This window comes from Tasmannia lanceolata, unplaced genomic scaffold (genome assembly GCF_043159265.1).
Source record: "Tasmannia lanceolata isolate RefF3 unplaced genomic scaffold, GAP_Taslan_0.1 ptg000013l, whole genome shotgun sequence".
Classification (NCBI taxonomy): Eukaryota; Viridiplantae; Streptophyta; class Magnoliopsida; order Canellales; family Winteraceae; genus Tasmannia; species Tasmannia lanceolata.
In genome coordinates this window covers 40,523,313-40,539,011 of record NW_027518690.1, presented here as the reverse complement: position 1 = coordinate 40,539,011, position 15,699 = coordinate 40,523,313, and the positions used below count along the sequence as shown (strand labels likewise).

The 15,699-nt window shown below is 36.9% G+C and overlaps 1 protein-coding gene across 3 annotated transcripts; it reads right to left on the bottom strand.

Moving 5' to 3' along the window:
• Positions 1–748: 748 nt before the first annotated feature.
• LOC143890101 (long-chain-alcohol oxidase FAO2-like) lies at positions 749–15,699 on the bottom strand. Of its 3 annotated transcripts, XM_077394652.1 has the most exons (5): positions 15,494–15,699; positions 11,582–11,585; positions 7,165–7,235; positions 6,645–6,923; positions 749–2,655 (listed from the first exon to the last, which is right to left on the bottom strand). In XM_077394652.1, the coding sequence occupies exons 1-5, from the start codon at positions 15,632–15,634 to the stop codon at positions 907–909; spliced, it is 2,244 nt and encodes a 747-aa protein (XP_077250767.1). In that variant the 5' UTR covers positions 15,635–15,699; the 3' UTR covers positions 749–906. The 3 variants fall into 3 exon arrangements, with proteins under 3 accessions (XP_077250767.1, XP_077250766.1, XP_077250765.1); XM_077394651.1 differs by lacking the exons at positions 7,165–7,235; positions 11,582–11,585 and having other exon boundaries at positions 15,410–15,699; XM_077394650.1 differs by lacking the exons at positions 11,582–11,585; positions 15,494–15,699 and having other exon boundaries at positions 7,165–7,455.

Here is a 15,699-nt window from a genome sequence, read left to right as displayed (position 1 = left end):
AGAATCGGAATAGGATGTTGATTCTAGCAAACCAAACGCAATGCAGCAGAGAAATTATCCATGTTCTTTATGTGATGAAAGTATCTGCCATTCTTTTATCAGGACTGAGAATTTCTTTCTTTTGGCTCTTTGAATGGTAATTTGAAAAAATTATTTAGAAAGTAGAAATCCATTATTTATCTATATTCTCTACTATATATGCTTGGTAGCCCCGAGGTTATTTAAAACCTCATAAATGTAGAGTTTCCTTTAACTATTAAACACCTTAATGATGTATACATGTAAATTTTTCTACAGCTATAAAATAGCTTATAGAGGTTAAAAAAAAATTAGACTAAGTTTGGCCACCATGAAAGCTTTTTCCATGAAATATTAGTTTATCATGCGGTGGGAGAGGGGCAAGGAGAGTGGGAAGTGGCTGAAAAGCAGGGAAAAAGAAAAACTCTACTAGAATAGAGTTTTTACTTTCCGTAATTTTCAACATAAGCTAATATTCCATCGAAGAAAAAAAATTCATGGTTGCCAAACATGGGCTTAGTTATTAAAAACCTTGCATTTTTAAGCTCTAACTCTATTTTGCCTGATAAAAAGTAAGTCATAAATGCACTTATTTTTCATGAATAATGTTTGCATGTAACACATACCCTTTTCTAGTTGTATCATAAAAGAAAAACATTCCACAGTTACTACCAATACTGATACAGTATCGTAATTTCCTAAGAAATAGTAAGGGAAGACAACATGGATAAATAGGCACATGGACAGAGTCCATGATATCATATGAAGGAGTAGAAAGTTATATTTCCATATTTTCTCTATCATGACAATAAATTACAGTAACATGCATATTCTTTAAACACCCCTATCCAAACCTAGAAATGGGATTTAATTATACAGAAAATTTCTTTAGCTCCTCTTCAAAGACTCTGCAATCTTTTTGGAAATACAGTAAGCAATGGACTGAATGGTGATCATGGGATTAACCCCAACTGCATTTGGCAAAACACTCCCATCACACACAAACAAGCCTTCTGCTTCCCAACTCTCCCCATTTTCATCAACCCCACCATCTTTTTCACTGGCACCCATTCTACAACTCCCCATCTGATGAGCAGTAGAGTAGAGAGTCCAATACTTTTCCCTTGACAATGGCCCTCCAACTGCACTAACATCATCTAAAAACTCCTCCAAATCTTCATCCTTAATCCCTCTACATTTTATCCTTTGGCCATCACTCCGATAAGTACCCACCTCAACTGCTCCCGCCGCAACCAAAATCCTCAACGCCGCTCGTAATCCCACGACCATATTCTCCTTATCAAATTTATCAAACTTGTATTTTATCCTCCCCTCTACCTTCACTTCACCAGACCCTCGATCTCGGACCAGTGAGAATAAATGCGCGGTCCTACCATATTTTAGCATCCTCTCCTTCATATCAAGTCCGGATACCCAAGGGAATAGCGCACCAAATGACGAAGGCCCAACCAACGGTGCTTCTATCACAGCCCGAGCGTTACCATCTTCCGAAACCACCTTATGTAATGATGTAATAATCCCTCCCTCGAACATTTTGCCTCGAAGATCTGTTCTCGAGTCCGGGAAGTATCCCCACACCATCGAAACAGGGTGAAGATGAAGGTTTTTCCCAATGTTGGGGTTCTTTAATCCACTAGAGATCATTAGAGGGGGTGTTAAGAGAGACCCACATGCTGAAACCGTTATTTTCGCGCAAATTTGTAGTCTCTTTGTGATTTTAGGACTGAAACTTCCGGCCATCACTCCCAAACATCTGTTAGGTTTTTTCTTCTCTCCGGTCTTCTGACTATCCAGGATAAATCTCTCTGCTTTGCATCCTGTTAAGATCACTGCACCACAATCCACAGCATCAACTAACCAAGTACGGTCTGTACCTTGTTTCTCTCCAGTTTTACAACCATAACCGCAAGTACCACAGTAATGACTTTCCGAAGAATTTCGTGGAACGTATTCTACTTTCAGACCAAGATTCTCACACCCTTTTCGAAGAACTTGATTTTGAAATCCTTCCTTTACACAATTCTCCGTAACTCCAAGCCTCTTACAAACATTATCCATTGCTGAAAGATAATCAGAGCTACCAAACAGTGGGAGTTTGTGTTCTTCTTCCCATTCCTTAAGGACTGAATTTGGTGTCTTTATCGAGGCCGACCAGTTCACTGCTGAGCCACCGCCAACCGTTGATCCTGCTACTACCATCATTTTCCCATCGACGGTTGATAAAACTCCACCTGATTCGTACATTTGAGTCAAGGAGGGAACCTCTAGAGAAGAATAATCTTCGGGAGTGTAATAGTCTCCTTTTTCGAGGATGACAACTTTTTGTCCTGAGGTTGCAAGAATCGCGGCTGCAACTCCTCCACCTGAGCCTGAGCCTACTACTACTACATCACAATCAATTTTATAAATGTTGTGGATTGGATCATCTGTTACTTTGAGGCCTTTTTGGGTGAGGGATTGGAGAAGGGATGAGTCTGTTTGATCTGCGGTGTTTATGATTCCATTTTGTAGGCTTCTCCAACTTTGGCTTTTGGACAATTTTTCTTTGTCTTCATCATCATTATCTATGGTATATCCCATTGCATTCCATGTTGGGTTTTTTGAATTTTCGTCGGTCTAAAACAAAAAAAAAAGGAGGGTAAGAATTAAAAGAGGTTGAATCTTGGAAATCTTAATATAAAGACAAAGTGAAAAAAGAGAAAATTGCCAATTGAATACTACTTACACTCCATGGTGAAAAATTCATTTTCCATTGGTATCAAGTATATATTTCTCAAAAGGGAGACAATATATTCTCAACTCAACTCAACTCAACAAAGCCTTTGTCCCAAACTAGCTGGGTTGGCTAAATGAATCCTTCAGAAAAAATATTAAAGAAAGAAATTCTAGTGGAGTACTATCTGCATTCCATGATGGAGTTCAAAGTTTTCACCAGCTAATAACTACATAGAGGTAGCACCAGATTTATTATATTGGGAATGACAATCGATCGGTTACGAAAAACTATCTATATAGACATTTAAGTAAAGAATTATCCATTGACTGAGATTATATATTAGTGTAATAAATTACAGCTGAGGCTCTAATAATTAAGGCTCTATAAATTCATAATCTCTTCATTTTATTTAAAGTTTTATAGAAGGTATTGGAAAGTTTTCACCATCTGATCGCACAGACTAGGAACCAACATTGTCCTATTCCTGATAATCGATACTCTCTTATTTCTAATAAAACAAAAATTCAGTTTTATAAGATATAAGAAAGTACCTCCTTATAAAACATTAGTCAAAGTACATACAAGTGAATGATAATGTTGTTCAAAATACATACTATATGTAAGTACATATTGTATATAGGGACATAGGAAACATTCATTAGTCTCTTCAATGGAGTTTTGGGGTGGTCACAATAGTCATGGACTCCAATGTGGCTATGACACCGACACTAATAGTAGATACAAGCATCGTAGTCGCATCAGACTGCCTGGCAGTGGCAGTAGGAGGTTGCTCAGTTTTTTTCTTCCTAGACAGACAAGTAGAAACTCTGGTGCACCAAAAACATAGACAGGGCATAGACTGACAAAGAGTTGGACGAAGGAAATGCCAGATGGCTAGAAGCAAGAAGGGGGTGATGGACATCGCATTTATCCAATAATTAATACTCTCTAATACCTTATATAAAATGCGGCCACCAGAAATATTAATTATTAGATCTTTTACAGTATTGTAAAAAAATTATAAACCAAAAATTTAAGAATAAAATAATTCGTAAGTAACAAATTGCATTAGTTTAAGCACTAAATTAAATCCAAATGATGCAAGTAATAAAATTACATACTGAAAATTTAAGTTAATATATTATTCTACCATCCAAGAAATTTCAAAACTTTCAATCAAAGACTTGAGAGAAATTGCAGTTGTAGATTAAAAAAAAAAAACAAACAAACAAAGCAACAGTATCGTTTGTGGCAACCAATTACAGGTTTAGTTGAAGTGGCATTATTTGAAAATTTAACTCTTAACGAAGGGTATTTTAGTCATTTCTTGTCGTAGTTTTTCTTTCCAAAAGAGAGCCACTTTTTAGAAGTGTTTTACTTCAATAAAAAAAGGGTTTTTGCAAATGAAGTCTCTTACTTTACATTATTTGCAAAAGCAATCTTGGAAATTTATTATATGAACCAAATGAAGTCTCTTACTCACAGGCGCCCTTGCACAATTGGGGGCAAAGGGCGCCCCATTGGTCAAATCTCATTTAAGATCACATGGAAAATTGAGATCATAAATGTCTTTAGTGGAATTTGACCAATAGGGGCGCCCTTTGCTCCCATTTTTGCAAGGGCGCCTATGAATGCAGCATTCCTCTACTTAAAATATTAAATTTATTAAAAATATTCTTTGATCATTGAGATGAGTAAAGATGAGAAGAAAGAATTAGAACGGAGATGAGTAGGGGTGGTAGAAATAGTTAAAAATAGGGCTTAAATGAGTTTATATAGGGTTTTTCTTGTTTGAGAAGTAAAAAGGATAGAAAATATCCTTCAAGTGGTTATAAAATGCTAAAAAATGGTTAAATGAGGGTAAATAGTAAAAAATAAAAACACGGTTATCGAGGGTAATTATCTAATGTTTCACCAGGACACGAAAGAGGCGGAACAGTTGGACGAAATTTTGGCCGAAACAGAATAGAAGGTGTTTCTGTTCCATTTTTTCTGGCCGAAACGAAATGGAATGGATACCTTAGGTCTTGGGTAATTCGGTCACAAACTAATGGCGCGATTGAATTTGCAAAACTGTCGAGATGCAATGTCTTCATTTGCAAATTGTTAGAAGACTGTATTTGTAAATAAGCCAAAGTACAAAACTTGTTTTGCAAAACCCCCCAAAAAAGAAAAATCATTGGCCACCAGAGAATGCAACCTAGTTTGCTCCTAGTGTACATAGGAGAAGACATTTCGCGGATGGGCTGTTGCATGTGAGAGCAGCCACCTCGTGAGTTACATGGTTTTAAATTTGTTCCGGAATCCATTTCGGCCTTGGTCCAGTACATTAATAAAAAGCAATATTTTATTCTTTACCATTTTCGCCTGAAATTTCCGAAATTTGGTAAGTCCGAAATTTCTGATTTCGGTCTCAACCGAAATCTGAATTTTGGACGAAATTTAAAACCATACTGAATGAAGACAAAATCTGCTGAAAAGTGAGCCTGTGTGTCTGGCTGCTCTCACATGCAACAGCCCATACACCAAATGCCTACTATGGATGCTAGCAAATCCCCACCGACAGACCTCAGTTGAATTATTAAACAAAGGGAATTCCTAGCGTCCATGCAAAAGACATTTTCCAGCTAATCATTCAAGAGGTGGCTGGTTTGACATGCGACAGATCAGCCGCGAAATGGGTTTTGCAATGGAGCCTAGCAAATCCCATAAAAACAGTAACAACAGTAACAGTGGCCGGTCTGAAAGCCTTGTTACTGTATTTTCCTGCAAAAGTGAGCCACAATATGGCTTTCAATGAAATTGCCTAACAAATCCCTAGTAGAAAATTTACAAAGGAAGGGAAAATATTGTACCAAAAGTGGGGTTTGTCAAATGCAGCCCCCTTTGATAATGAGGAAAACTGTCACATTCTTAATAAATGTTGTTTATGGGTCAAGAGACTACGTTGATGCCAAAAGTCTGTGTGTAAAAAGTAAAGGAAAAGGGGACCATCTAGAGCATGTTGAATGATATAGTCGGAAAAAAACAAATCACGGGTACCAAGTGGACCCACCTGTGGTTTTTGGAACGTACATGGGTATGATATCGGCACTCCTCTCAATTAGAGAAGTTTGAGTCTCCCCCATTAGAGACGTTTATGAGTCGGCTACGTCAGATACATTAATGCAGTACGTGTCGTTTATCTTCTTGGAAACGTCGTACTCTTTACAAATAGCCCTCCCACTGCATTCTACCGGTGGGTCCCACTGCATCAGCCAACAACATGCAGTGGGACCCACTGTAACATCCATCCTTCTTAAGTTTCCAAAAATAAGGCTAATGATATTGGCACTAAAATGTTTTGATAATTGCACTAACTCATCTTGTCTTGTATTACTTGGAGAGCTGCTAAAGTTATAACGGTTCCCAAATAGCTCTCAAAAGTCAATTAAAAACAAAAGACAAGATGAGTTTGTGTGATTATCAAACAATGGTAGTGCCAATATCAATAGCAAAAAAAAAAAAAAAAAACACAGGAAGTAAATCTACTATTTCCACCCTCTTTTAACAGCTAAATCTTTCTCGCATTCCTCAAATTAACAAGAGAAAACAATCCGAAAAACAAACAAATAACCAAAAGCAAAGTTAATTTTTTTTTAATGAAAGCTGATAGAATAAGGCTACTTCTATTGGCACTACCACGTTTTGATAATTTCACTAACTCTTCTTGTCTTTTCATATTTAAACAGCTGCCCAAAGTTAATATATTACACAAAAAGCTCCCAAAAAACTTTCATAAGCTGATTTAAAAAGAAAAGACAAGCTGAGTTTGTGCAATTATTAAAACATGGCAGTGCCTATATCAGTAGCCTGCTTGAGTTAATATTTTATGAGGAAGGAGACTTACTATAGAGCAAAAGATGAAGAAGCAGAAAATTTTGAGAGCCACAAAAACGAGTCTCAAAGGTGTCCCAAGCCTAGACCTTTGGCTTGACCATTTCTTCAAAATCTGTTCTCTTTTATCCACAGAAATCTCTGAGAAGTTGTGAATGAAAGGAAATTTCCCACTCAAACATGCAGATCCACAAAGAATAAGTGTCCCCAATCTTGTAGCTAAAACCCACAAAACCACTCTAACTAAATAAACAGATTCAGGCAATCCCCTCTTGCTCAGAAGTTGTGCAACCTGTCCCAAAAAAAAGAAAAAATCATGTATGTTATTTGAGACTACAAAGAGAAAACAAAAGTAGATGAAAGAGATTAATCAATATATAAACTAATACCCAGAATTAGTTTTCTTGTGTGATTCAATAAGACCCACAAAATAAAACTTAGAAATAAGATAATAAAAAACCTCAAACTAAAAACCCATCAAGCCAAAAACTATAAAAGGGACAAAAAAAAGAAGAAACAAATGCCCAAATCACCTCATTTGGCATTGGGTGTTCAGATCCAGAAGCAAGATAGAAGGACTGAATAGCCTTGTTTGGAGGGTCCTCTTTACCGATGACGTGGCCGTTTTCTATTGGGAGAGAAGGGATGAAGGTCCCACATATAGCAGAGAGAGATTGAATCTGAGATGAAGAGAAGCCATGACTGTACAAGCCTTGTTTTGGAGGAGAATCCTTTCTCTCCCTCATCTTCTCTCCTTCCATGACTCCTTACAAGCTCTATTGGGACTTTTAGCCTTAAAAAAGGCTTCTTCAGTTCAGTATATAGTATAAAATTAATTTTAGCCATTCAATGACTTTCGTTTGGTTGGGCTAAGCATTAGTCTTTTCTGTGATTATCTCTTAATTTATTATTATGATTTTAAAATCTCGGTTTGTTATTTGATCGTTGTATTATATATTAATTGGGATTTGCTAGGGATAATAATATTATAAAGGGATATCCTTGGAATGCAATGTCAAAAATACCCTTTGCTTCATGAAAGACAATATGTGAGAGAGAAGGGCCATCTAGTCTCTCCTAGGAAGATCCTAACCTTCGGATTTGTAGATGGACGATGCGATAGGAACACCAATAGATCAAAGGGTTAGGATCATCCAATGGAGATGATTTTTGGGCCATAGCCTATTTACGTCTGGGCCAGATAAATGAATGGTTGAGATCATCCGATAATATGGGCCCAACTGTAATTTTTTTACTGTACTTGAATGCATGTACATAGAGACACCATTTAAAAACTTCTCTTATCATGGACTTCAAGGGAAGCTTTTAACATTAATGGCCTTGCTAATTATAAAATCATCTTGGAATCAAATTAACAAAACATGAAGGAAAACAATTTTGTCTAAGAAAAAAAATCCAGCAAATCCATCAATGCTTGATTTTGTTTTTGTAAACCCTAACACATTTTTTTTAACATTGCAAAACAATCTTGGATCATCCAACATTAATGGCCCTGTGGCTGGTTTTTGCAAGGGCGCCCTTCAGTTTAGCATTCCTATAGAAAGATAGGTTGTGAGTAGTACACATGCTTGACCACATTTATAGCACATTCTTTTGGTTATCTTCTTTGGGTGTTACAAAGAGACATGTCATGCACTAGGTTTCCCAATGGAGCAATAGGATTTTCATAGTTCAGAAAAGTTGAGGAGTAAAATATGTTTTTGGTTAAACTGGTAAGGCCCCATGGGTTGTCATATTAAAATGGAGAAGAAAAAAAATTTCAACCATGATGCAAGACACCGACTTTCACGTATGTTTAAATGATGAAAGCATTAATATAGGCTATTGATTAGGGCTGCAACTCGGGTCGGGCGGGTCGGGTTTTGGAGAACTCAACCCTACGCGAGAAATATCTCGGGTCGGGTCGGGTTTTTTTTCCGGAAAACCCACGATTCCCAAACCCGGCCCTACCCATACCCATGATAAATCTCGGGTCGGGTCGGGTTTTTTCACGTTGACACAATTTTTTAAGGGAAATTCTTGTTTGGCAAGGCAACTCAACTCATAGAAGCAGAAATTACACTCACATTACACTTGAATCAAACAATGATGTAAATTACACTCACATTACACTTGATCAAACAATGTTGTAATCAAACAATGTTGTAATTACAATCAAACAATGCTAAATCAAACACTTGAATCAACTCAACTCATAGAAGCAGAAATTACACTCATATACAATGACCGTGGGTGTGTGGGTTTTCCCTTTTAACTTTTAACTAACAATAGAAAAAAATGTACATACTATAACTTATGTAACTCGGGTCGGGTCGGGCCCCTTCAAACCCGGCTTGACCCGAGATTCATGCGGGCTTTTGAATGCTCAACCTGGCTCGACCCGAAACTCATGAAACCTGAACCCAACCCAGGCTATTTTTAGGTCGGGTCGGGTAAAACCCGGCTCGAGTTGCAGCCCTACTATTGATATCCCCATTACCATGTTTTGATGATGGAAGAACATAACTTGCCTTACACTATTAATTTGCCACTTTGAGCATTTTTCAAAATTCTTAAACAATTACTTAAACAAGGAAAATACTTCAAAAATGGGATTTTGTTGGAAAATAAAGACGAAAGTGGAATTGACTGACGATTTGGTAAATTCCACATCTTATTTTTTGCATTTCGCAGGGATACGAGCTCGCTTCCTTGTCATTTTGTGCATGTGGCCTTAGCAAAACATGGCTTGGCTAAAAGACGGGATGTGAAAAATCCAAGTTTAATACAGCATTGGATCAAAAGAGAATTTATATGATGGGTGGCCGTGAAAACACATGAAGTCTAAAAAAGTAGGTACGGCCCACTTTTTTCGATGATCCAAACCGTTCACCTGTTTGGGCACAACGTAAATAGGGTGTGCCCCAAAAATCATTTCCATAGGATGATCCTAACCCTCCGATCTGAACTGATCTGAAAATGGAGATTTCCAAATGATTTTTGGGGCACACCCTATTTACGTTGTGCCCAAACAGATGAACGGTTTGGATCATAAAAAAAAAGTGGGCCGTACCTACTTTTTAAGACTTCACATGTTTTCACGGCCACCCATCATATAAATTCTCGGATAAAAAAACGTAGTAAAAACTGGAATCACAAAAAAATGTGTTTAAAATTTTGTCATTTACAAAATATAGTAGGTGTAAAGTTGGAATGATGACCCGAAAACGCATTTAAAACGTTTTCCTACGAGTTTTTTTACGGTTAGAGTTTTAAACGGACTATTAGACAAAACCAAAAAAAAAAACAGTTTTTTTAAGGAAAAAAAAAAAAAACTTGGTTTAAAATGGCATGTTGCTAAGTATAGTCATAGCATGGGGTCTTCCAAACAAAATCCTGTTCTGCTAGCATGCCCCTTGAACAATATAAAAAAAAGGTGTGTTTACCCGTTATCAAAACAATAGTGCAGTACCAATTGCCATTATTTATTGCCAAGTCGAAAATAATATTAAATAAGAATAATAATAGGTTCGCCCCCTTTTTCTTCCACGGGCCATCATATTCTAGTGTAAAAAATTGGAAGAATTGTTGGTTTGGTGATGTAAAATCACTTGGGATTAACTTCTTTATAAAGGACCAGTCTTGGAATATGTGTTTTTTAAGTCTACTAAAAGGGGATTTTTTTAATCTTTAGTAGGCAGGGCTTGATTCTAAGAAAAGAAGTTAGGACCGTTTCTCTACAATAGGATTTTCTTTCTCTACAAGGGTTTTCTTCTTCTTCTTCTCTTGCAAGTGCTTGATCCAATGTTGTTCGGTTCCTTTATGGTGCTTTCCAGGTTGTGAAGACTTTGTCAAGAGGGAGTTAGGTTTTTGCTTGGGTTGCAACAAGAGGGTGTTGGTGGGGTGTTCACCATTGTTGGAGAGGTATGGATTTTCTCACCCTGTTGTAATTTCCCATTATTGTTAATGAATCTTTACTTGCCGGATTACCCGTGGATGTAGGGCAAGTGCCTAACCATATAAATATCTTGTGTCTATTGTCCTGTTGTTTCATTTCTTTATATCACTACACACTTGATTTGTTGCACATACTCATTTGGGCTAATTTCGTGGGTTACTAGCTGCCATTTGTTGTTGTTTGCTTTGAGTGGTTGCCGGTAATCGGAGTTCTAGCGGCGAGTTCTTGCATCAATGACAATAAATACACCAGGAGGGAATTGAGCCTCTAGCTCAATGGTCAAGGCTTTTTTCTTCGACCCGGAGGTCAGAGGTTCAATCCCAGCTTACCTACCCAAAAAATATACACCAGAGCTTGGTGGTTAAAGGAAGAAAAGGGGGCGAACATCACTTTCCATGGACTGGTGGCTAAAGGAAGAAAAAGGGGCGAACATCACTTTCCATGCACTGGTGGCTAAAGGAAGAAAAAGGGGCGAACATCACTTTCCATGGACTTTGTTTCTATTAAATAAAGTTTGAAACTAAACATGATAAACTAACCAACTTTTCTCCTCTGTAGACAACTGTGGCCTTCAAAGGATGACCAGGAAAAAAATTAAGAAACAAAGAAAAGAAAAAAGGTCTTTATTCATGAAGTAAGCCCCTAGAAATCAAAGGATTAGAATTTATAATTTGAGAGCGGAGAAGTTTCGTGCACGGCTGACGCTTACATCATATGACAACTCTTTAAAAAAATAGTTGTGATCAGATAAAAAATAGATAATAAAAAAATTATTTTGCCATTTGAAAAATAAAATAATGATAAATCCGTCATATAATAATCATAGGTAGCTTCCCATGTCATGCATCAAATAGAACAATAAAAAAAAATACAAAAATCCAATAACTCTGTCAATATTATAAGGGAAATGATTTCTGCACTCCAGTGTTCTGATAAACATGCGCTCCACTTGTTTGTCGTGTAGTATTTAAAGGGATGTCAGAGGATCTTACGGTTCTCAAAAAGCTCTTAAACCACTTTAAATACTACACGACAAACAAGTGAGCGCATGTTTATCAAAACATCGGAGTGTTGAAATCATTTCCCTATTATAATAGAGCTCTTATTTTAATACTCCTTGCAAAATAGGAATCAAATCATAGCCTTTGTCACTAATAGTGCTCTTATTTGATGGGTGTCCAAATGTTATTTTGGGTTAGTGAATGTGGTCTCTACATACACTTCTACCCAAATTTATATCCTTACCGAATGGTTGGAAAAATTGGTCATAAAATTGTAAAACTTATACAAAAAAAGAGTTTTGATGGTATAACCCATTCATGGCAAGCCCTATAAAGACCTATCAAATATTAGTTTGAATTATTAGATTTGGATCGCCCTGATGTAAATAAGTTGTGCCACAAATTTCATCTATATAAGATGATCCTAACCCTCTAATCTGTAGAGGAATAATAAATTATTGAACATGTATAGATCAGGGGGTTATGATCATCCTATTGAGATGAAATTTGGGGCACACTCTACTTACATCAGGATGATCCAAATGAATGGTTTGGATCTTTGAAGAATGAGGGTTCACACTACTCTCTAAAAAACTACACGCAAACATGAATGGGGGCATCATATAAATGAGGAATACTAAACTGAGGGGTGCCCTTGCAGAAGAGGGGACCCCATTGGCTCGACATCACCGTATTGACGCCATTATAAATGCATTATGGTGATATGCATCCAATGGGGCGCCCTTTCATCTTTTTTTTTTTGCAAGTGTGCCCCTCTGTTTAGCATTCCTTCTTAACATAAAACAACTAACATCCCTATACTTTTGCCACCTACATTTTTCCAACTAAAAATTTGAACATCGCTCATACAACAAATCATCAAAATAACAAAATATTTATGGGTGCATGATATTTTCACCCTCTCTTCCATCATTTCCAGTCCCTTTTGCTTGTCTTCAATTTCATTATATAAAAAGCAAATAAAAGGGGTAGAAGTACAGTCAATTCTATGATAAGGCATACGGATAAAGAACGGGTGGAAAAATGGATGCATGGAAAAAAAACACAATTGGTTCCATCTAGGGGTGTAAACGAGCCGAGCTTGGCCAGGCTCGGCTCGGCTCGGTCAGGCTCGGCCAGGCTCGCGAGCCTTACCGAGCTCGGGTTATATTAAGTTCACACCCCTCATCTTCCCTGGACAGCCCTATCTAGGGTAATTTGACTACTTTTTTTACACTATGGGGGTGGTCCAAGTAACTAATTGGGTTCCAAAAATGAAGTGACATATTTTGCCTCCCTCTTTCACTCCCTGGATAACCCTTTTAGTGTATATATTAATATATATATATATATATATATATATATATATATATATATATATATATATATATATATATATATATATATATATAGAGAGAGAGAGAGAATAGAGTTCCTAAGGTGTCACCTCATATAGCTTATATGAGGTGGCGCTCACAAAACATAAGGGGCCCACATTTTTGGGGTGATCCAAACCACTCATTTGAAAGGCCCTTAGATGGGTATGGTGCCTACAAAAAATCAGGTCCATAGGATCATTGTAACCCTTCCATTTATGGAGGTTAAAAATAGGCAAATTTATGGAGGTTTATACCCATCCATTTCAATCTCCACAAATGGAAGGGTTAGGATGATCCTATGAAGTTCATTTTTTGGGCACACCCTATCTATGTGAGGGCCTATCAAATGAATGCTTTGGATCATCCAAACAAAGTAGGCCCCTTTTGTTTTTAAGCGCCACCTCATATAAGCTATATGAGGTGACACCTTAGGAACTCTATTCTCATATATATATATATATATATATATATATATATATATATATATATATTAAATTCTTAACGAGCCTTAACGAGCCGAAATCGGGCTCGGCTCGTTAAGCTTAATGAACCTGGCAAGCCGGCTCGGCTCGGCTCGTTAAGGATTCGAGCCGAGCTTTTTTCGAGCCGAGCTCGAGCGAGCTTCTGAGCCCGAGCCAAATTGACACCCTTAGTTCCATCGACCCTTGGGCCTTGGGCCCTGTCGGGATAGCAGGAATTTTATTGAAAAGTTTGGAGAGAAAAGTTTTTTTTCCTAATATTTCTTGTTTTTTTCTTCTTTACACACGAAAAAGATTACTTGAACCAACCCTGTTCATTTTTTATTTAGAGGGACCTTCAATTTATGATGATTTCCCTCTAAATTAACCATAATCATATCATTTCCGTCTAAATCGCGGTCAGAAATCTTTTTTCCTTCAGAAATATTTTTCTTGCACATTCAAATAGAGCATTGAGGTATTTTTCTCAACATATAATGGCCCAAAAGAAATTTACCCAACAAGACTAATATACAAGTTATACAACTATACAAGGAAGGATGCGTCCCTTTCAATCCAGCTACCCGAGTGAGGTCTAGTGGTCTACACTCATTGTTTTGGAAACCTATCCACATTTAATGGTTGCATTTTGGCGATCCATCTTGACCCGATATTTGGGGCGCCCCGAAAGAATATGAAGCATACAATTTCTCTTGCATTTTATGTAATCTTATTTAAAAAGGGGATTCTATAATATGTTCTAAAAAGCTGGTGATTGAATCCGTTAAATCACCAATATATGATTTTCTAATTTTTTCTATTTAATTAGTCGGATCAAAATTTTAGGAAAATGATATCACAACTGCCGTATTTTGATGATCGCACTCCTCACGTAATTAAAAAGTACAGTATGGCCCGCACCATAGGATGATCCAAATTTAAAGAGTAACTTGCGGTGAAGAAATAGATGGGATTTTTGTCTTAGAATTTTACTTTTGTAATCCAAATTTACCTCCAATCCGTTCTGAAGTAATGATTTGTTTGGCTGTAAAGAACTTTTAGTCTTAGAATTTCTCTTATAAAAATAGTTTCAGTTTCATCCGACAAAAATAAAATAAAATTGGAGAAAAAAAACCATGCTTTTAAAATTACTCGGCCATAGTTAGCCAAATAAGTTTAGGGGAGTAATAAATCGACCCCCAAATATCTTAAATCGACCCCTATGTGTCTTCAAGACACATAAGTTTATTATGTTACAGTAACTAACATTTGGGGACTTAGGCCCCATTTAGATTGCAGGAAAAACTCTTCTTGTGAAAATTAGTGCACTTTTGTTTAGCTGGATTCCATTTTAAATTAAAGGTCCCACTAAATAAACTATGGTTTCTTGTGTAATAAACCTATGGAAAAGTATGAAATTGTGGAAAAGTTTTTCTTTTCCTAACTTTTCCAGAAGATTCCTGCTTTTAAAGTTTTTCTTGTGTAATCCAAACAATGCCTCATGGAAATATTTTTTAAACTTAATTTTTTTTTGCCGGTAAAATAGAAAAAAGAAGAAGAAAAATATGATTTATAAGTACAATCGCAAAAAAAGAAAAGAAAAGAAAAATCAGCGGCAGGGCGGAAATATTGAAAAGAGGGTGGAAATATCATTTCTAAGATAAGCATGCATATAAATTAAGAGGCAAAAATCAGCTTCAAGGGTTCCCCTACTGACTGATTTATGCAGAGTGTGGTACTGAAAAAAGTGGATGGCGCCGAAAAAAGTGGAAACAATGTTGGCTTTGCAGAAATCAACCAATAAGGGCGCCCTTTAAGATGAGTTTTGCATGGGCGCCATTCGTTCTATCATTCTTAATGCACGGAGCTTAAGCATTTGGATTAAGTGGTTGTTTCACAAAAAATTTATCAACAGCCAATTTTAAGAAGTGTTAAACAATGTGAGGAATTCCATTAACAAAACAAAAGAGTGAAGATATTACCCCATCTGGTATAGGATCCACACCCCCAGAAGCAAGGTAGAAGTTCTGAATGGCTTTGCTAGGTGGGTCCTCCTTGCCATTGACGTGGATATCATCTATTTGCAGAGATGGTATCAATGTCTCACAGATGGACGACACAGATTCCATCTCATATGAAGTAAAACCATGACTGTAACTCTCTTTTATCCTCCTCCCACTCAACAAAGGATGACCATCCCTTCCCATATTCTCTCTTTCCACCACACAAATACTTCTCAAACTAATCAGATCTCTATCAATCTCCTCTTTGG

Coding starts and splice junctions, on each gene's coding strand:
- LOC143890101 (XM_077394650.1), bottom strand. CDS start 7,392: ATGGAAGGAGAGAAGATGAGGGAGAGAAAGGATTCTCCTCCAAAACAA. Junction 6,924..7,164: donor AACACCCAATGCCAAATGAG/GTGATTTGGGCA, acceptor TTTTTGGGACAG/GTTGCACAACTTCTGAGCAA. Junction 2,656..6,644: donor TCTTCATCTTTTGCTCTATA/GTAAGTCTCCTT, acceptor TTTTTGTTTTAG/ACCGACGAAAATTCAAAAAA.